The sequence below is a fragment of the Eurytemora carolleeae genome, unplaced genomic scaffold, assembly GCF_000591075.1.
Source record: "Eurytemora carolleeae unplaced genomic scaffold, Eaff_2.0 scaffold761, whole genome shotgun sequence".
In the NCBI taxonomy this organism is placed as follows: Eukaryota; Metazoa; Arthropoda; class Copepoda; order Calanoida; family Temoridae; genus Eurytemora; species Eurytemora carolleeae.
This window is the reverse complement of record NW_019396732.1, coordinates 12862-31116: the sequence shown is the minus strand read 5'-3', so window position 1 is coordinate 31116 and position 18255 is coordinate 12862. Positions and strand designations below refer to the sequence as shown.

Here is an 18255-nt window from a genome sequence, read left to right as displayed (position 1 = left end):
AAGAGAATACTGAACTGAGTACAGAGATCTCTTAAAGACTCGAAAATGCGATTTTTTTCCACAGTAGGTTCTATTGTGTACAACTGGAGTACGGGCCTAATCAGCAGACATCTGTATTATGGGATATTTAAGGATACGAAATAAAAAACCTTCAAAAATAGACTAAATTCAAAAAATTTATGATTTTGAAGTTGAAATCTATGTTCAAAACCCTGAACCCCTAACTGGGTATTGATATATGCAACAAGTGGCGATTAGATGGCAGTTAAAACCTTTTGAAGAAATAAAGCATGTCATGCCGGTACGAATATAGCCCAGCAGCATAAATGGTTATAACCATGGGGGGGATGATAGTTCTCTACCTGTGTGCTCAGTTAGCTTTACAGTACACTTACAGCTGTTTACTCATAATTTTATACTATAGGTTAGGCCAGAATCTCATTATAATAATCAAATATGCAGTACGCTCTCGGTATAGTTCTCGGCCTATACAATTAGTAAGGGATTAGCATCACTCTATATACTAGAACCTCGTTGGTTATAACGCAAAATTTGGCAAATTATATCATAAGCTGAATAGTAAATTTAGTTAATAATGCTTTTAGATAATTATAAGATATATCTTCTCCACATAAATAAATTTGAATCAAATTTACAATAAAAATTAAATTTTCCCTAGAAATTTGTATAATTTGTAAACCTGTCTTGCACACGCTCCTTTTTCTGTAATAATTAATTTTTTATTATTTTTCCACAGCTCAGGCATCATTCAGAGTCAGAGTCAGAAGCTAATTAGCTTGAAGCCAAGCAACGTACAGCTCTCAAATAAAAATACTTAATCCTATCTTCTCAAGTAAGTTTAAGTGACCTTGCATTCAAAGAGGGCCCGGCCCGATTCACAACGGTACCCTTTGAACTCTTATTTGATGAAATGTGATTAACAATGTATAAATTGNGGGGGGGGGGGGGGTAATTGACTAACCTCTTAAATCCAATGTTTGATATCCTAATATGATACATCATTGGAAAGCTTTTATGCTCTACTTTTTTAATCTTCAAAAAAATTTGCAAATTTGCAAAAAAAAATTCATAATCCAGTTACATATAGTAGAAATGTTTGCAAAAAAATGTCCAAAAAATTATGAAATATACATTTTTCAAAAGCCCTTTCCCATGTCATTTCAAATATGCAAAAAAAAATTGTAATAGCCTGATGTGTAATTAAGAAAAAAAGTATGTTAGAGGAAAAAGTTATCATTCAGGCAATGTGCCTATAAAGGACTCATGCAGTTAGGATAAAAGCCCGGTTTTAGACCTGAAGGTGTAATAAATGCTGTTTGAACATATCTATATTATATGCGTTGTACATTGTCTGATGATCTAACTGCGTTAATCCAATTAATTCTGTAAAACTTGTAATGCGACTAGACCAGTGTAGAGTAATTGTATCCAGGGAATAGGAATAAAGGGAAAGGAAATGGCGCTGGTCTGGCATGAGAAAGCCAGTCGCACTGCTTTGCAGACAAGTTCGGTAAACCTTACACACACTCTTTTGGTACAGACACACAACATGACTACTGTCAAGGAAATTGCAGAACAATGTTGTCAATTATAGTTGAGCTTGAATAACGACTAGTTTATTGTAAACTTTAATCAAATTATATTCTTTGCATGAAAATTTGGCTTTATAGTGTTGACTCAAATATATTCATAATATACCACATGTATATTAAAGTTATTTTTAAGTAAAAAGTTAACAATAAACAAATGTACTCTCGTAGACTGTACAAATACCGGGATTCATATGTACTGTATATACCACAGTACACACCTTCGGTTCGGTAAACTTTACACACACTCTTTTGGTACAGACACACACACATAACGTGTCCGCTCCCTGATTGTATCCCGTTGAGTATTCAGGCTGAGATCATACCTCGTTTAGGGTAGAGTATAGATTAAGGGCTTGATAAATAGCCAATAGCTTGTTGATAGCTATGCTTGTGTTCATGTGTGGCATTTAGACCCAAAGTAATAGCTTGTTGATACCTATGCTTGTGTCCTTGTGTGGCTTGTTTTATAGCTATGCTTGTGTCCCTGTGAGGCATTTAGAGCCCGAGTAATAGCTAGATTGATAAGCTATGCTTGTTTCCTTTTTTAGCATTTAGAGCCTGAGTAATAGCTAGATAAGCTAGGCTTGTGTCCCTGTGTGACATTTAGATCCAGGTGGGTTGTGTTCTGGTTCACATGGATAGCGGACAGGTTGTGCCTGGACTGATAAATTTTGAGACGAACTTTTTCAGTTCATATCAGTATCTCAGTTCATATCAGTATNTATGTGTATTTCGGAAAAGTCAGAAAATTTCAACAGCCTCTGATCAATACTTTTTGAGCAAGAATAGGGTTAAATCTGACAATGTCCGTAATTGGGTCTAAAGCAAAGTAAAGAACCCACAATGGAAATGTCAAAAAAAAGTTAAAGCATTCCCCCCCCACTGGATTAATTACTGTAATCGCACACCAGGACCTGTTGACTGGTCTTGTAAAGTTGTAAAAGCTCTGCACAAAACCTTTAGCGGTGCAGACAATTATATGTGAATATCTTCTAAATTTTTTTGGACTACAAGTGTTAGAAAAATTCATGCTAAAATGGCAACGCTATAAGTAACAAAGCAGAGAGGAGGGAAAACTGAATGCCCCCTTCCCGAGTCATTGAGGGTTAACTGTCTAAAATTGACTTGATCGATTTAAATAATTCTAAATAATTTTCAGGAGCATATTTCTGAGAGCTGATTTCTTCAAATATAATTGCAATGAGAATAATTCAGTAAGCAACAATTTCATATCAGATCGGTAGTGAATTAAAAATTGCGCAAAGATATTAATTCAATTATTCCTGCAACTGGGATTCCAAACCCATACTTATATCCTGTGATATATTTTTCATTTTCGTCAAAACTTCACAAATCGCAAATTGGTGCAAAATTGCGAAAAAAATTTGATCAGTTATTTATTTCTTTGCACAAAATTGAGCATTGAAAATTGCAGGAATGACACATATTTTTGAACAATTTTTCTCCTGCAATTCCAGGTTGGTGGATACCTGTTTGAACTACACCGTCGTTTGAACTATTGTTCGTTTGAACTATTGTTCGTTTGAACTATTGTTCGTTTGAACTATTGTTCGTTTGAACTATTGTTCGTTTGAACTATTGTTCAATTAAAACTACTGATATGACGTCATATCCTGTAGTTTAAATCAACACGATACAATTGCTCATTTGAACTATATTTTCTTAACATACAGTAGTTTTTAAAATTTTAGGATTTCATGAATTTTGTAGGTCAAACAAAAAATATATAGTTTTAACAAACAAAGAAATATTTCAAATGGACATATAAAAATAGATCAAATGAACATAAAAATAGTTCAAATGAACTTAAAAATAGTCCAAATGAGCTTAAAAATAGTTCAAGTTAAATAGTTCATTGAACTTAAAATTTTCAAAATAACAAAAAAATAGTTTTAATGAACATAAAACACTGAAAATGAACATGAAATAGTTAAAATGAAATAGCTAGCTCATAATCACAAAAAATAGTTCAAAATAAGAAAAATATAGCTCAAATGAACAAAACATTGTTCAAATGAAATTATGAAAAAACATAAAAATAGTTCAAGTGTGGGGTAGGTAAGGTAAAGACATTTTCTGGGCCGAGCACTGCAGCTAGGGGACCGAGCGCTGTGGCCACATTTATAAGTTGACAAAGTGATATGGTCGATATGGGTTTAGGTTAGGTTAATACAGTTTCTGGGCCAAGCGCTGCGGCTAGTACAGGCTAGGGGGCCAAGCGCTGTTGCCACAAATCAAATTGACTAAGTGATAGTTGATATGTGTGGTTAGGTTAGGTTAAGACAATTTCTGGGCTAAGCGTTCATTTTCATTTGAAATAGTTTTTGTTTTTTGAACTATTTTTTTTTGTTCATTTGAACTATTTTGTTGTTTATTTGAACTATTTTTTTGTTTCATTTGAACTATTGTCTTGTTTATTTGAACTTTTTTTTGTTCATCTGAACTATTTTTGTTCATCTGAACTATTTTTGTTCATCTGAACTATTTTTGTTAATCTGAACTATTTTTGTTCATTTGAACTATTTTTGTTCATTTGAACTATTTTTGTTCATTTGAACTATTTTTATGTTCATTTGAACAATTGTTAAGGGTCATTTGAACCTTTATTTTAAAATAGTTCAAAAGAAATTATTCAAATGAACAAAAAAATAGTTCAAGTTACCATGAAACAAACTCGTTTGAACTATTGGTTGTTTGAACTACTCATGTGGTGCTCGTGCTACGTGCGCGCAGTAGTTAAGACGAACAATAGTGCAAATGAACAATAGTTCAAACCGCGGTAGTTCAAACAGGGTAGCATCCTGGGTTACGGATATGACCCGGAATTAGTTTCCATAATGCAGAAGATTCTGAATTTCCATTTCCAGAACGATTTCCCCCTGTAATCCGGAAGATTCCCGTTACGTTTATCCGGAATACCCAGAACATCGTTCCGGAAAGTTTTTTCCGGTTAAAAGATTTACTACGGGGTTTTTTTTTACAACGCGGCTAGGGTTCCATTATGTAGACTAGTGAAAACAAATTTACTGTTCCCAGACCTAAATCATTCAGTTTACATTCTGTTAAGTGGAAAATGGAAATTGGAAATTTTTTAGTAACAAATTGGAACCCATAAAAAGGTTTAGGGAATGGAAACCGAAGTTTTTTCCTTTTCCATTTCTAAAATGGAATTTTTTCCCCCTGAATAATGGAAACCTTATACTAGCAGTAAAACTATTCAACATTGATTTGATCAAAATTTCTTTAAAATGAATACAATTTTCTTTATACAGGGTGTCCCAATAAACATGGGAATTCAGTGACGAATTCGATATCGTCTTTATCAATAATTCTTTGAATTAGTATAGTGATATCCTACTGAGAAAGCTGTAATCTGTAAGAGTTTCGTCTGCTATGTTTACATTTTGTTTGTTTATATTTTGACTACATACGGTTGTATTTAGTAAAACAAGAAAATTGCAGTACAAACAGAATAAACTTGTCCGTTTTCACTGTTCATCTTGAGGAGACAATATAGACACATGTTTTTTTTTCTCTTTTCATAAAATAAACTCTAGCAGACATAATAATATAATTGTTCTGGGACATAAACCCTCCCAGGTGGTTTGAGTTTAATATTAAGCTTTCAATTAGTAATGCTGCTATAAAAATAAAACACCATTGTATGTGCCTTAGATTTATTTATGTCATCCAGTTGACTCTTTGACTGGTCCCTTTAAATAAAAAGAGGGAACGGTCCCTTTATTGCTGTAAGTTAAAATACTTCAGTATATTTAATGCACTGAGGAAAGAAAATATTAGGTTTAAAAAATAATATAAATTTCCTCACCTAATTTTTTCCGGCTATTACTGTTTCACAATTTATATTAAACTGAGGAAAATTTGTAAAACACGCTGGAGATATTAACGAGAGAAAGCCGAGTACGTGTCAACTTTATACCGGAAGTTTGGGTCACGAAACCTCTCAATCCTATTTTAATTATACAAGTCGATTTATCCTGCAGAACAATAATGGCTTTTAAAATTAGGTATTACAATGCTAATTCATAACAAAGACGATATCCAATTCGTCACTGATTTCCCATGTTTTTTGGGACACCCTGTATCTGTTTGCGCCTAATAGAATAAAAACAAGTTCTATACAAAATGAAGACGCTTAAAAACGCGCAAATCTATGCCCATGAAAACCGTATACATGCACATGTAGTGTTACAACTGTATCAGAGATGAGATTGTTTAGGAAATATTCTCAATGGATGTTTCTTCTCCTTTTCTTTGGATTTGTGGCACTGGCAGCCATACTATTTTTTCATGGTCAGCTTTTTACAGAGGTCTGTACTTAGTGATGTACCTTCAATTGGTTTGTTTTTGTCTATATTTTCTCTTAACATTAAAATATGACATAGTATAAGATCAGCAAATGTTTTTTAATTTTTTTAAATTTTTAAAGTTTTGACGCAAACAGAAAAATATGCCAAAAGAACGATACAAAAACAAACATGTTGTAAGAATCGTTTTTGAAATGTTTTTCCATTATGTAAAGGGTAAAAATAAAAAATTAAAGATTTTTTCGCAAATTTTTTTAATTTAAAGAAATAAAATAATTCATTGTTGTTTTCTGTGAGAAATGTCCAAATTTTCCATCATTGCAAAAACCTTAAGTTTGTACATATGGTAAACTCAATGTATTTGCAAAAAAATGCATAATAGAACCATTTTTATTTAATAAAATGTTATTTAGAGTCGTGTTTTGGATGCCATAAACTGGGAGGAGCGGGTTGAAAAGGTGAAGTCTGTTTGTGACAGTATGCCTGTTTTTCTGCCCTCTCCCCCTCAGCTTCAACAAACGGTATCATATTCACATTAAGGGAATCATTTATTGTTCCTTCTTTCATCGTTTGTTAGCGTCCCATTATTTCAGTTGTTCAGTTCGTTTGTTTCAGAACTTTTGTTTATTTTCCATTTTATCTTAATTGTTTTCTAATTGAACAATCATTTCATGTCATTTTTGTTCAGTGAAACCATTCGTAAAAACATCCTAATCGTTTTTTGCAATTTTGTCCCAAAAAATGGTGGTTCAGTAAAAAATATCTTTTTTCAAAGATTAATTTTGAAAATCGTTTGTTTATCATTCATTCGTTATATATTCTCTGAAAAACGTCATCGTTCACGAACAATTTTGTTTGCTTTGAAAAATGTTGTTTGTTTAAAAAAAAACCCTGTTTGTTCTCAAAAACAATGCCCATGACCTGATTTACTTCGAATGCAGGGTGTCCCAATAAACATAAGAATTTAGTGATTATTTTTATATCGTCTTTGTAAAAGATTTTTTGATTCATTGTGGTGAGAGTGGTGATTGCCAACTAGGAAAGCAATAAAGATAGTAAATCAGAAATTCGTGTATACAAACACAGTACAGCTGTTTCTCTTTGAACTTACATAACTGTTACAGAACATCATACAACGTTTAGCAGAATAACAAAACAGTCTTATACTGTTTACATATAATATACTTTAGCAGACGTAACTTTATTTTGACCTTAGAAATTAGGTAACATACAGCTAATTCTTTAAAAAAGACGATTTCGAATTCGTCACTGAATTACCATATTTTTAGTTTGCATGTACAGTAAGTACACTGTAAAACTTTATCTCGATCGCCGAAAATTATGCATTTTTTTTTGCATTTCGTCCACTTGTTAAAAATGCAAAATTTTTCCCCTTTTCCGTGAAATTTCGCTTGTTTGCTTGTTTTGTCCGTCAGAGTTAACATTTTGCACTTGTGTGAATTGATCTCACTATCCAACGTGTGCACTTTTAAATATGAGGATAAAGGAAAATTTTAATTTGTTGTAGTCTTTAAAACTTATTTTCCCAGAATTTGAATGAATCTTTGGATGAAAGTGCTCTGAATGTGTTTGGAAAAGAATTAGTGCTAAATATTGTCAGGTTAACCAATTTTCAGGTTTCTTACTTTTAATGTTCCACCACAAAAGAACTGAGTTTTTGCCACAAACTCAAATTTTCTAATCTCTATATCTTAACAACATGCATCATGGTGTATATCTGTGATATTTCAAACATAGATTATTTGATCTAACAAAATTCATAGTTTGAAATATCAATAGTATTTTTAACAAGGTTATTTTTATCATTTATTTTTTTTAAATCATGATAGCAGCTGCTGTTTGTTGGAAATCTTTGTTTTTTAAATGCTATAAAAAATCATGATAGCAGCTGCTGTTTGTTTGCAATCTCTGTTTGTTACAGAGGCGCAACTAGGACTTTTGCTAGGGGGGGGCAATATATTATTTTGTAAGGGTCAGGGGGGGTTAAAATTTTCGAAAATTTTTCAAAAACAAAAGTTTTTTTTAAGGGTTTGAAGTCGAAAAAAGGAAATTTTAAGTTGTTGCATGCAGATTTGGCTGTGTTCAATTCAAATCGATTTTTTGTTCTTGTGTTTTTACAAAATTTATACTTCCAACAGCTGTAAATGAATTTAAAATTGAAATAAAATATTAGTCAATTCATTGAATATGTGTGCGAATCACAAAAGAATATTTTTTAAGTACCTGGTTTAATTACAGATTAAATTGCAAGAAATAATCATAAAAATACATAGGTAAATAATAAATTCAATCATCTACATTGACAAAGGACAGATAATGTTACCTTTTCTCTTGAAGTTATTGAATTAATGATTGATAATGAAAGTGCAGTTTTAACAGTGTATCCAACATTCATAATCTAAATTCATTTTCGATTTTATAGAACTTCTGTCAAAGAAGATAAATCTTGTTAGTTATCAAATATGATAATTTATAGTTAGAAAGGAATTGAGTCTCTGCCACAAACTCTGATTTTTAGAGTAAAGGATTTGGAAGTAAAGACTGATAAAACTCTAAACTCTGAAAGTTTACTCTTGAGATCAGCCAGGGTATGAGAAGCTATTTTCTCTGGTAACAAGTAAACAACATGATAGGAGCTGCTGTTTGATTGTAATCTCTGTTTTTTAAATGCTATAATTAATCATGATAGCAAACTGCTGTTTGATTGTAATCTCTGTTTTTTAAATGCTATAATTAATCATGATAGCAGCTGCTGTTTGTTTGTAATCTCTGTTTTTTAGTGGGAAGTTGAGGATAGAGGTGAGGAGTGTTGTATCACGAATGTTTTGTTAAAAACACGTTGAAGATAGAGGTGAGGAGTGTGGTATCAGGAATGTTTTGCTAAAAACTCTCCATTTGTCCACATTTGATATTGTATTCCAAGTGTGCCTAGAATTTGAAAGGTATCTCATTGTATTTGCACCACAATACAAGATGGGGGGTTGTAGCTTTGAGGCTCAGAATGTGGCATCATCAACAGTAGTTTGTTCTTCATAGCCGGCTGAGTGTAACTGGTATCATTGTGCATATGCTTACTGCTATCAGGATTCTACTTTTTACATTTCCATCATTTTCTTGTTCCTGGCGAGAGAGAGGGAATATAAAGGTCATAAGAAAACCCAAACTATTACACGACTTAGTGAGTCATGTGATATGTGTATTTTACACAGGGCTCTCCGGCATGGAGCACTGAAGAGAGACAACCTCTCCGTCCTAAGGCCAGCTCTGCAATATCAATGGCTTAAAACATCGATTTGTAAAGAGTCAGCTAGGGATTTTAAAAAATTTTGTTTGTGGCAAAACACCAGTTCTTTTGCATCTTCTCAAGAAGTACTTTCAAATATTTTCGTCAATTAAAATGTCCTAAATAGGTCCAATTGAAGATCATGAGAATTTTCCAAAGAAAGTTTTTAGAATTTCTTGAGAATTTATCTGGTTATTAAATCATGAATGTTTGAAAGCTAAGAACGAGCTTCTTCTTATATATCCTGGAAATTTTTATTTGATAAAATTATCATTTTCTTCGAAATTTTTCAACCTATCTATTTTATCTAGAATACCAGCTTTGAACCTAGACTGGTGTTTAGTTCCCAAGGTTGCTTCTTCCTCCCTATCTAAACTATTCCTACCCTATCTACCTGCCACCAAGGACACTGATGCTTCTTATGTACAGATGGAGTTATGGCAGAGAGCTGGACATTTATCTCTTAAACAGTTTTATTCTAGTAAAAATATTAGGTACAGATAATTCTATTAAACAATGGAATTTAGGATTTTTGAAGTACCAGGCTTTTTCTCTTCTCAAATTATCAAACTAATACAAAACAATTTTCGCAGAGTTATCAAATATTTTTAAGTCTATGATTTCTAAACTTTCACCATCCAAAAACTCTCCCTAGAGTCATGTGAGGTCCCAAAGAAAATTTGGACTGGATCGGTATAGCTGATGTTGTTTAAATGTTTGATCATAACTCAAGAACCCCTTGAACCATATTTGCCTAAAATTTTGATTGGGAAATCTGGTAAGACCTTTTGGTTTAAAGATTTGAAATCAAAAGAGTTTTTATGCAAAGCTGTGTTCCTAAGCTAGTATTAACAAAACCCGTATTTTCAGATTTTTGATTTCCCGGCATCCATTCGCTCGGCTCATTTCAGCTTACCGGAATAAACTTGAGAATAGAACTAGAAATGAATACTTTTTTAATCAATATTCAAAACAAATAATCAAGTAAGTTTTAATTGTATATATCGAATACTAATTTGTAATTGAAGATGTTAACAATTTAAAATAGAAAGGATAATCCGTACCTAATTTCTATGTTTATTATCCTGAAAAAAAGTCATACAGGCCCAAAACTTGGTTTTTAGGATCGACTTTTCATCTGATCGATTTTAGCTTACCCCACTTACCAAAACAATTTTAGGTTATTTGATACATTGATTATGAAATATTATTTCCGCCATGGAGTTTACAGATTTAATGACATACCAAATTTGTAAATTAAAAACTTTAAAGTTGAGAGATTTCTTTTACGTTGAAAGGGACTGTAAGCATAATTTTAGGTTACCCTGATTCACAACTGCAACCCTTGAAGCTTGAAATCTTTATCTGAGAATGTTTAAATGTGTTTAATTTTTATAATTCTTTTTTTTCCTGTAGTAGAACCCATAATTGAAAATAATCTGTTTTCAAAGTTAAACATTCATATATAATTAATAACTGGCCAGACAAAGCTTTCAAGGGTACTGTTGTGAATCGGGTATTGCCATCTTCGCATGGAGGGTCACTTAAAGTTATTCTTACTGCAGTTCCTTAAAGACATACAGTCTTTTTACATAGACTAAGTCGTGGGACAGTTGAAGACAATTCTTCTGAACCTACTTTTCCGGAGTTTGTCAAATTTCTCTTGAACACTGATATTACTGTTGATGATGAACACTGGCAACCCATCTCTCTAAGATGCAGGTAAAGAATTCTGAATTGCCTCTAACTCGAGGGGGGGGGGGGCCCTCATATCTCTTTAAAACCTGAAACTTCGGTTCATTTCAAGAACCCAGCTGACTTTTAAAGTACACATACAGACATAACAGGACAGTGCACAAAATGAATCAGTCCCTTCTATAGAGATTCTAGTGTACGGATAGTTTAAAGTAAAAAGTGACTGTAGTTATAGAAATAATCTCTAAAGTACTTATCAGTATCAGAGACCCCAAGCCATATCAGCAAAAAACCAATAGGTTTTCATTGGAACCCCTTGCTTTTTATTTGATACCACCTTATTTTTACCTGAAACCATATTTTTTTAATAGAGATACTCTGAGATGTTTGTTGAAGGTCCCTTTTCATTTATTTTACAATATTCTTCAAAGACGCCCAGCAACCAAAGAGAATAGAATATATATTAGAGTGGAATTTAGAGAATCCTTTGGTATGAATTTGTCAGTCCCTTTCAGTCTTAAAGGGAGTTCAAAGTGTGCAAATCATGTAAATGTTCGCAAATTATATGCAGTAGAGTACATTACTACAGTAAGTTCCCTAGACTATCCATTTCAATTTCGAATTTTGTAAAGCTGTTAAATAAACTTTATAAAATGAATTAGGTGAATAAAAAACATCAATTGATTTATAGCTATAACGGAAAATCATCGTTTGTAAAGTGAAATGCATAGAGACTATATGAAATGATCATTGGTCAATTATAAAACCAGCCTATTTCATAATTTGGATTTCTTTTATATTAATTTTAGATTTTCTATAAAATGATGTTCCAGGGTCCAAAAGGGTATATAGCACAAATATGTGAAGTACACCTGCAGTATGGAAACGGTACAACAAAATGGCCGTTTTACACTTTTTTTTAGTGAATTGTACTCTAATATTTATTCTATTCTCTTTGCCAAAAACTCCAAAATAAAAAATGTAGGTTATGTCAGCTGGAATTTACCCATATACTGAGATATGAGGACTTATCTACTGATTGGGAGTTCTTTAAACAAGAACTCAATCTTCCCTCCTCTATAGTTCTACCCTGGGACAATAGAGGAAACCAAGGAATTCAATCAGAGTACTTAAAGCTTATTTCAAGGTGAAAAAACGTCATGTGATGCAAATAAAGTTGTACAAAAGTGTATGCGTTCATTATTGTTATTGAAAGAATGAAAAAGCCTGGTATTAAAGATTTAAAAGATTATACAGGCAGCTATTTATACGATAAGTTTTCATTTTAAATTTAATGCCCGTTTTAATTTACATATAATTAAAAATTCAGTGAAAATATTTTTGCACATTTGTAAATTTCTGATTTTGGATAACGGTTATTGAGAAAATATAAAAACAATTTGCCATATAATTTTTGCAGGGAAGATTTGGAAAAGCTTAGGAAAAGATATGAGTCTGATTTTCTGATGTTTGGATACAACATAGAAGAATTTTAAGCTTTAATACATTATTTTATAAATAAATTTAAAGTATTCACATTATTTATGAAGTAAAAATCTATAATAAATATTTACTAAACTATTTTGTACTTTATCATTCTTCCTCACTTCATCGTAAATTTCATAATAAATGTGTGCTATAAAGTTAAATAAACTGTAAGCACGTGTGCTTTAAAGTTTTGATTGGTTCCCGGATTTTCTCCAAAAAATTTAGGAAAGGATTTGAGTCTTTGCCACAAACTCAGAATTTCGAATCCCTATATTTTTGCAACCCAATGCCGTAGACCTTAGATATTTCAAACTATGAATTATGGGAGATCAAATAATCTAAGTTTGAAATATCAAAGGTTTGCACCATCAAGTTGCTAAGATATAAGGATTAGAAAATTTGAGTTTGAGACAAAGACTCTTTTCCTTTCCAAAATATTTTTTTTCAATTGAAATGAAAATAAAATTGAAATCAACTTTATATTTTGACTTCTGCTTTGTTTCAATGCTTATTTGATCTAGAACTAGCCATTGAAATAAGACAAGTTAACAGAGCTTGCTAAAGCTCGGGACAAAATTAAAACTAAAAAGGTTTGAACCTTCTCGATCAAGAGAAAATTTCTGTCTGAAATCTTTATAACACTGCTAACCATAATAACAGTTTTATAATAACTATTTATAATAAGTAAAGCTTGGGACAAAATATAATTCAAAAAGGAGAGAGCCTTCGAGCTATAGAGAAAATTTAAGTCCAAAAACTTTATAGCACGTCGTACCAATAACACTATTATTTTGGCACGAAGTGCTATAAAGTTTTTGGACTTAAATTTTCTCTTAAAATTAGAAGTTGTTTTTGTTGAGAAATACATCATCTAGAAATTCATTGATGATGGTTCAAATAATTTGATCTACTAAGCACTGGACACTAAGACCCTTTCCCACCAAGAGTCCATTTATGACATTGCACTAGCAAACCAAGAGTTTCTTGAAGAAGAAGAAAAAAACATGAAATCTTCATTTAAGTAAGTAAGTATTTAATTACAAAATTTAAAAAAAAAAAAAATATAAGTGCTTTAGGAGAAAATATTTGAAAACCTCCAAATACCATTATTGTTTTTCTGAGGATAAAATAAGTTAAGAATGTATAAAAAACCTAAAAATATTTCAGTCTACATAGTACAGGATCTAGAAAAATCTATTATTAAATTGATTTCTAATATTGAAGTTATATAAAAAGTCAAAAACGGCTTTCAAGTATTTCTGTAGACCAAAAGAGGTGGACAGTGGGCATGTTCCAACTTTTTCTAGCCCTTTTGTTAACAATTAGTTTCAACCATTATAAAAGAAAAATTTTAGGTAGCTGTTAGTTTTTACAGGTAAGAACGAAACTTTTTTTCATTAACGGTATTTCCCGTTTTTTTTAAAAGTTACCTTTAGTTAACAATCTCAATTTTATGAATGGCTTTAACAGAAGATATTATGCCGTTAACGGCTGTTTTTGGCAAATAACGGAAATAGCTATTCAGAAATTTCCATTAAAAATCGTTTATCAAATTGGATTTATACGGCCGTTTTCCAAGCCACCAAATTGAAAAAAAAAAATCTTTAAAAGTTCAATCATTTAAATGGGGGGGGGGATGAAGACGACCTTTAGAAACAAAATAGAACAAAAGATGCTGTTTTTTGAAAACCAATCTGTTTCGTTAACAGGACTTTGCGCAGCCCTAGACACCAACATACATTTCTCTCTCCATGCATATAGAGAAACCACAAATGAAAATGATCAGTTTTCAAAATAAAAAAACGAATATCTTATTCATTCTTGATCAGACAAAGCATTTAAAGGTACCATTGTGAATCAGACATAAATCTATATATAAAAGGTCACTTAAAAGTACGCGTCCAAACCAATAATTTTCTTATCTCTAGACCAGTATTTTAAGATTAATTCAGTTTTACCTAAAGTCAAAACTTATTTGTTGAGAATCTTGGGATCAAGCATTGATCTTCATTAATCTTAATCCTAATTCGTAATCACACATTTAATCCCTCTTCAATATCCCATGAAGGTCATATCTGCAGCTAGAGATAAATTTTATTGAGCAATTAAGCATAGATTCTCAAATTTATAAGTGTCTGCTTAAATATCGAGATCAAACATTCAAGATTAAAAATCCACATAAAAAGTTCCAACATTGGATTATCGATGCGAATTAAAATTGTCTGGTTTCAGATTTGTAGAAATGTCTTTGAGTCTCTCAATGTAAAAATGAATACAAGCTAAATTAATTACATATTTTATTAAATGATATGAGCCTATGAGGGGGTATCAGTATTGGATAGGGACTGTAAAGGGAAAATGAAAGGGGGTATAGGATGAAACCTGAGAATCTCAGGCGTTGACCTAGCCATATAAAACATCTATCTGATTTTCCTGTCTCGAGAAATTGATTTAAAACTGTGTCCATTTATACAAAAATTCATATATATACAATTTTGTATGAAGTAGTAGGTATAAACAGATCATGTTCAGCTAATATGCAACCAATCTAAAAACGATTATATCCCACAGGAGTCTGAGAATCTAAGGTTTGCTCCTATTGTAGAATTGTTAAATATGAAAGGAACCACCCAAAAAGGGGGGGATCAATATTCAAGTAGTCATCAAGTCACGCTGCACGCACCAATAAAAGAACAAAATACTTGAACATTTATATTGAAAGTGTAACAAATACTAAACTAAACTCAACTAAACTAAAGGTTTTCCTCTTTTTAGCTGGATACCTCCTTTGGCTAGATACCTCCTTTTGGCTAAATACCTCCTTTTGCTAGATACCTTCCTTATGTATCCCCTCCGATAACATATCCCCTCCAGTAACATATCTCCTCCGGGAACATATCTCCTGAAACAACATGCTGTTTTCCCACAGCTCCGATCCAACCAAGCAGTTTCCATTCCTTTGGACTTACTGCTTCTTAGGTTGTCCAATGTCCATCCTTCCACTGTGGGGAGTTGGCAAAAGTCTTCATTCTCTCCTTGTGAGAGCTGGTGCGCAACTAAACTTATTCTTTGTTAGGTCTCCTTTTATATCCTGTGATTCTGTCTTATCAACACATCCTTATCGTGTTTGGAAAGCTAGAGTATCTAGATAAGGCGGAGGAGGGGGGTCTACCCAACCTCTTAGGGTGAGGTAGGGGGTGGAGGTTACACTATTATGATTTTTAAATTTTTATTTTGCATTTTAAATACATATAATTGATAATATTATTACTTATAGTCTGTATTACGTCACCAGAACATTAGCCAGTGGCAGTGCAGTATACTGTTATATTTGAAAGGATACCCCCAAAGGGGGGGTAACAATATTCTAGTAACCTTCAAGTCACACACCAATAATAGAACAAAGTAGTCAAACATTTCTATTAAAAGTATAATAGGAAAAAGGTTACAAAGTTATATGAAACTATAAAACAATGAACTAAATTAGCGATGTAGGTATACTGCTACTACAGTTTCATTCAGATCCACAGATTTGGTTTCCTGGGATCTTCTTGTTAGACATGGGAACCATTCTCCCTGCCTGCTTTATCGAAAAGCACATCTTGATTGCTCTTCTCTATTTAGGATCATGGATCCAAGGCTCTTCTTTAACCAGAGTTTTAAGACTCCTTTAACCAGAGTTTTAAGACTCTTCCTTTAACCAGAGTTTTCTGGTTTTTCCCCACAGCTCTGATCAAACCCAGCAGTTCCCAGTGGATTGACCATCCTCTACTGTGGGGAGTTGGCGAATTGCTTCATCCTATACTCTCTGAGGACTGATGCACAACTCCCATACTTATGGTGAGTTGGCGAATTGCTTCATCCTCTCCTTCTGAGAGCTGGCGCACAACTAAACTTATTCTTTGTTAGGTCTCCTTTTATATCCTGTGATCCTGTCTTATCAACACATCCTTATCATGTTTGGAAAGCTAGAGTATCTAGATAAGGCGGCTGGAGCAGGGGGAGGGGGTTGGGGATGGTTACAATACTGGTCACGTGATTTCTGTTTCTGACAACGATGGAAGTTCCTGGTGACGTAATACAGACGATACAAACTATATGAAATTCTCAGGCTCCTGTGGGATATCCCCGTTTTCAGATTGGTTGCATATTTGTTGAATATGATCTCTTTAATACTACAACTTTTATACAAAATTCCATGTATATGAATTTTCGTATAAATTTTACACAGTTTTATATCAATTACTAGAGACATGAGAGCATCAGATAGAAGTCTTATCTGTATCATTCAACGCCTGAGATTCTCAGGTTTCATCCTATACCCCCTTTCATTTTTCCTATACAGTCCCTTTAAGTATGAAAAACTGTTTAAACCGTGTGATTCAAGGCATGCTTTTATGGGCCACCTGGTACCGGATTCTGGGGTGTATTTTTTCAGAATTAACTGGCCTGCTGCCCTGGGGGAAAGGGGAAATGATTTTTGATTATTTGAGGAAAAAATGAAAAATTTTACACTAAAAGGCAACTATTTTCATTCTGTATGATACTTGTTACCAGAGATAAGAGAGTTACAGAGATCGATTAACACCTATAATATGCGATATTTTCCACAGCATTTTCTATTGTGTACAAGTACTGTACACGACCAGTCAGGATCCTGTGAATAGGAAATGCAAACTCTTTAAAAATAGACAATATTCAAAAAGGTTATGTTTTATGTTTAAAATTGGAGTATTTCTTTAAAATTTGTAAAACTTAACCCCTGAATGCAACAAGTTGCCGTTACATGTCAGTCAAAAAACATTACATGGAACCGTAGCATGGCGTGCTGGGACACTATAGGCCTGCTCAGCCTATCCAGGTAGAGTGTATAAGAAGTCTGTGTAGTCTGTGCTTGCTACCCAAACATTTATATTGATTTTCTACTAAAAACCAATTCTTTTCCCAAAACCAAAACCCTTTAAAAAATTCGCCTCCGTGTAGCAAATTCTGGGGAAAATTTTTTTTTCAAATGGGGGGAAGAAAATAAGTTTTCGAGAAAATACACACCCCTGGCCAAATTTAATGAATGGTGAGAAGTTGATGGATAGCCCACAAATGTATTTTTTTTGTGCATGGGTTCAAGCTCAAGAAGAGTAGTTGAATCACTAATAAGCAAAATTGCTTTCAAAAATATTATGAATATTCTACAATCTAGAATCTTCTACAATCTAAAAATCCACGGAATGGCATTTTAATGTTTGTTTTCTAGAATCCTGTTAAAATTCATTTGAAAATAATCTAATGAAAATAAAAATTCTAATGATTTACAAAATCATGAAATGTTTCCAAATACATTTCTTTTACTTTTAAACCAATTTTGGGAGAAAGATATAATGGATGAATAGTAACAATTTGTTTACCACTTTGGCCTTTAAAATTGTAAAAGATTTAAAAGTTAATCGTTCCATTTAACTTTTCTAATTATTTTTGAAGGAAGCTTGATTGTTATATTGACTTGGGTCATGCAAAAATATTTAATTAATTCACATTCTAGGTTGAATAGTTAGTAAGAAAGCAGCTCTACATTTTTTTCAGCAGCTACACACGACTACAGGATGGGTGGTCCATTGTTCCAAGTTTGCTGAATTGTTACATTAGACCATTAAAGGGTCTATAATCCTAATTCCAACTTCCTCTTCTCTGAGAAAGCATTAATATATCTATTTTTATAATTTTTAAAAAAGATTTTTTACAATTGTTGGGGGTTCTCTATAAGTATAAGAATGACTTGCTTATTTCTACTGCAGGAAACCTTAAAGGGAAA

General features: G+C 32.6%; 1 protein-coding gene across 1 annotated transcript; it reads left to right on the top strand.

Moving 5' to 3' along the window:
- The first annotated feature begins 697 nt into the window (after positions 1-697).
- On the top strand, positions 698-12542 carry LOC111707911 (carbohydrate sulfotransferase 11). The gene is made up of 10 exons (XM_023481098.1): positions 698-853; positions 2773-2827; positions 5875-5965; positions 6376-6483; positions 7513-7583; positions 9578-9760; positions 10137-10250; positions 10863-10988; positions 11947-12108; positions 12382-12542. The coding sequence occupies exons 2-10, from the start codon at positions 2814-2816 to the stop codon at positions 12455-12457; spliced, it is 945 nt and encodes a 314-aa protein (XP_023336866.1). The 5' UTR covers positions 698-853; positions 2773-2813; the 3' UTR covers positions 12458-12542.
- The last annotated feature ends 5713 nt before the right edge of the window (positions 12543-18255 follow it).

Coding starts and splice junctions, on each gene's coding strand:
- LOC111707911 (XM_023481098.1), top strand. Junction 6,484..7,512: donor CCCCTCAGCTTCAACAAACG/GTATCATATTCA, acceptor TTATTTTCCCAG/AATTTGAATGAATCTTTGGA. Junction 10,251..10,862: donor TATTCAAAACAAATAATCAA/GTAAGTTTTAAT, acceptor CTTTTTACATAG/ACTAAGTCGTGGGACAGTTG.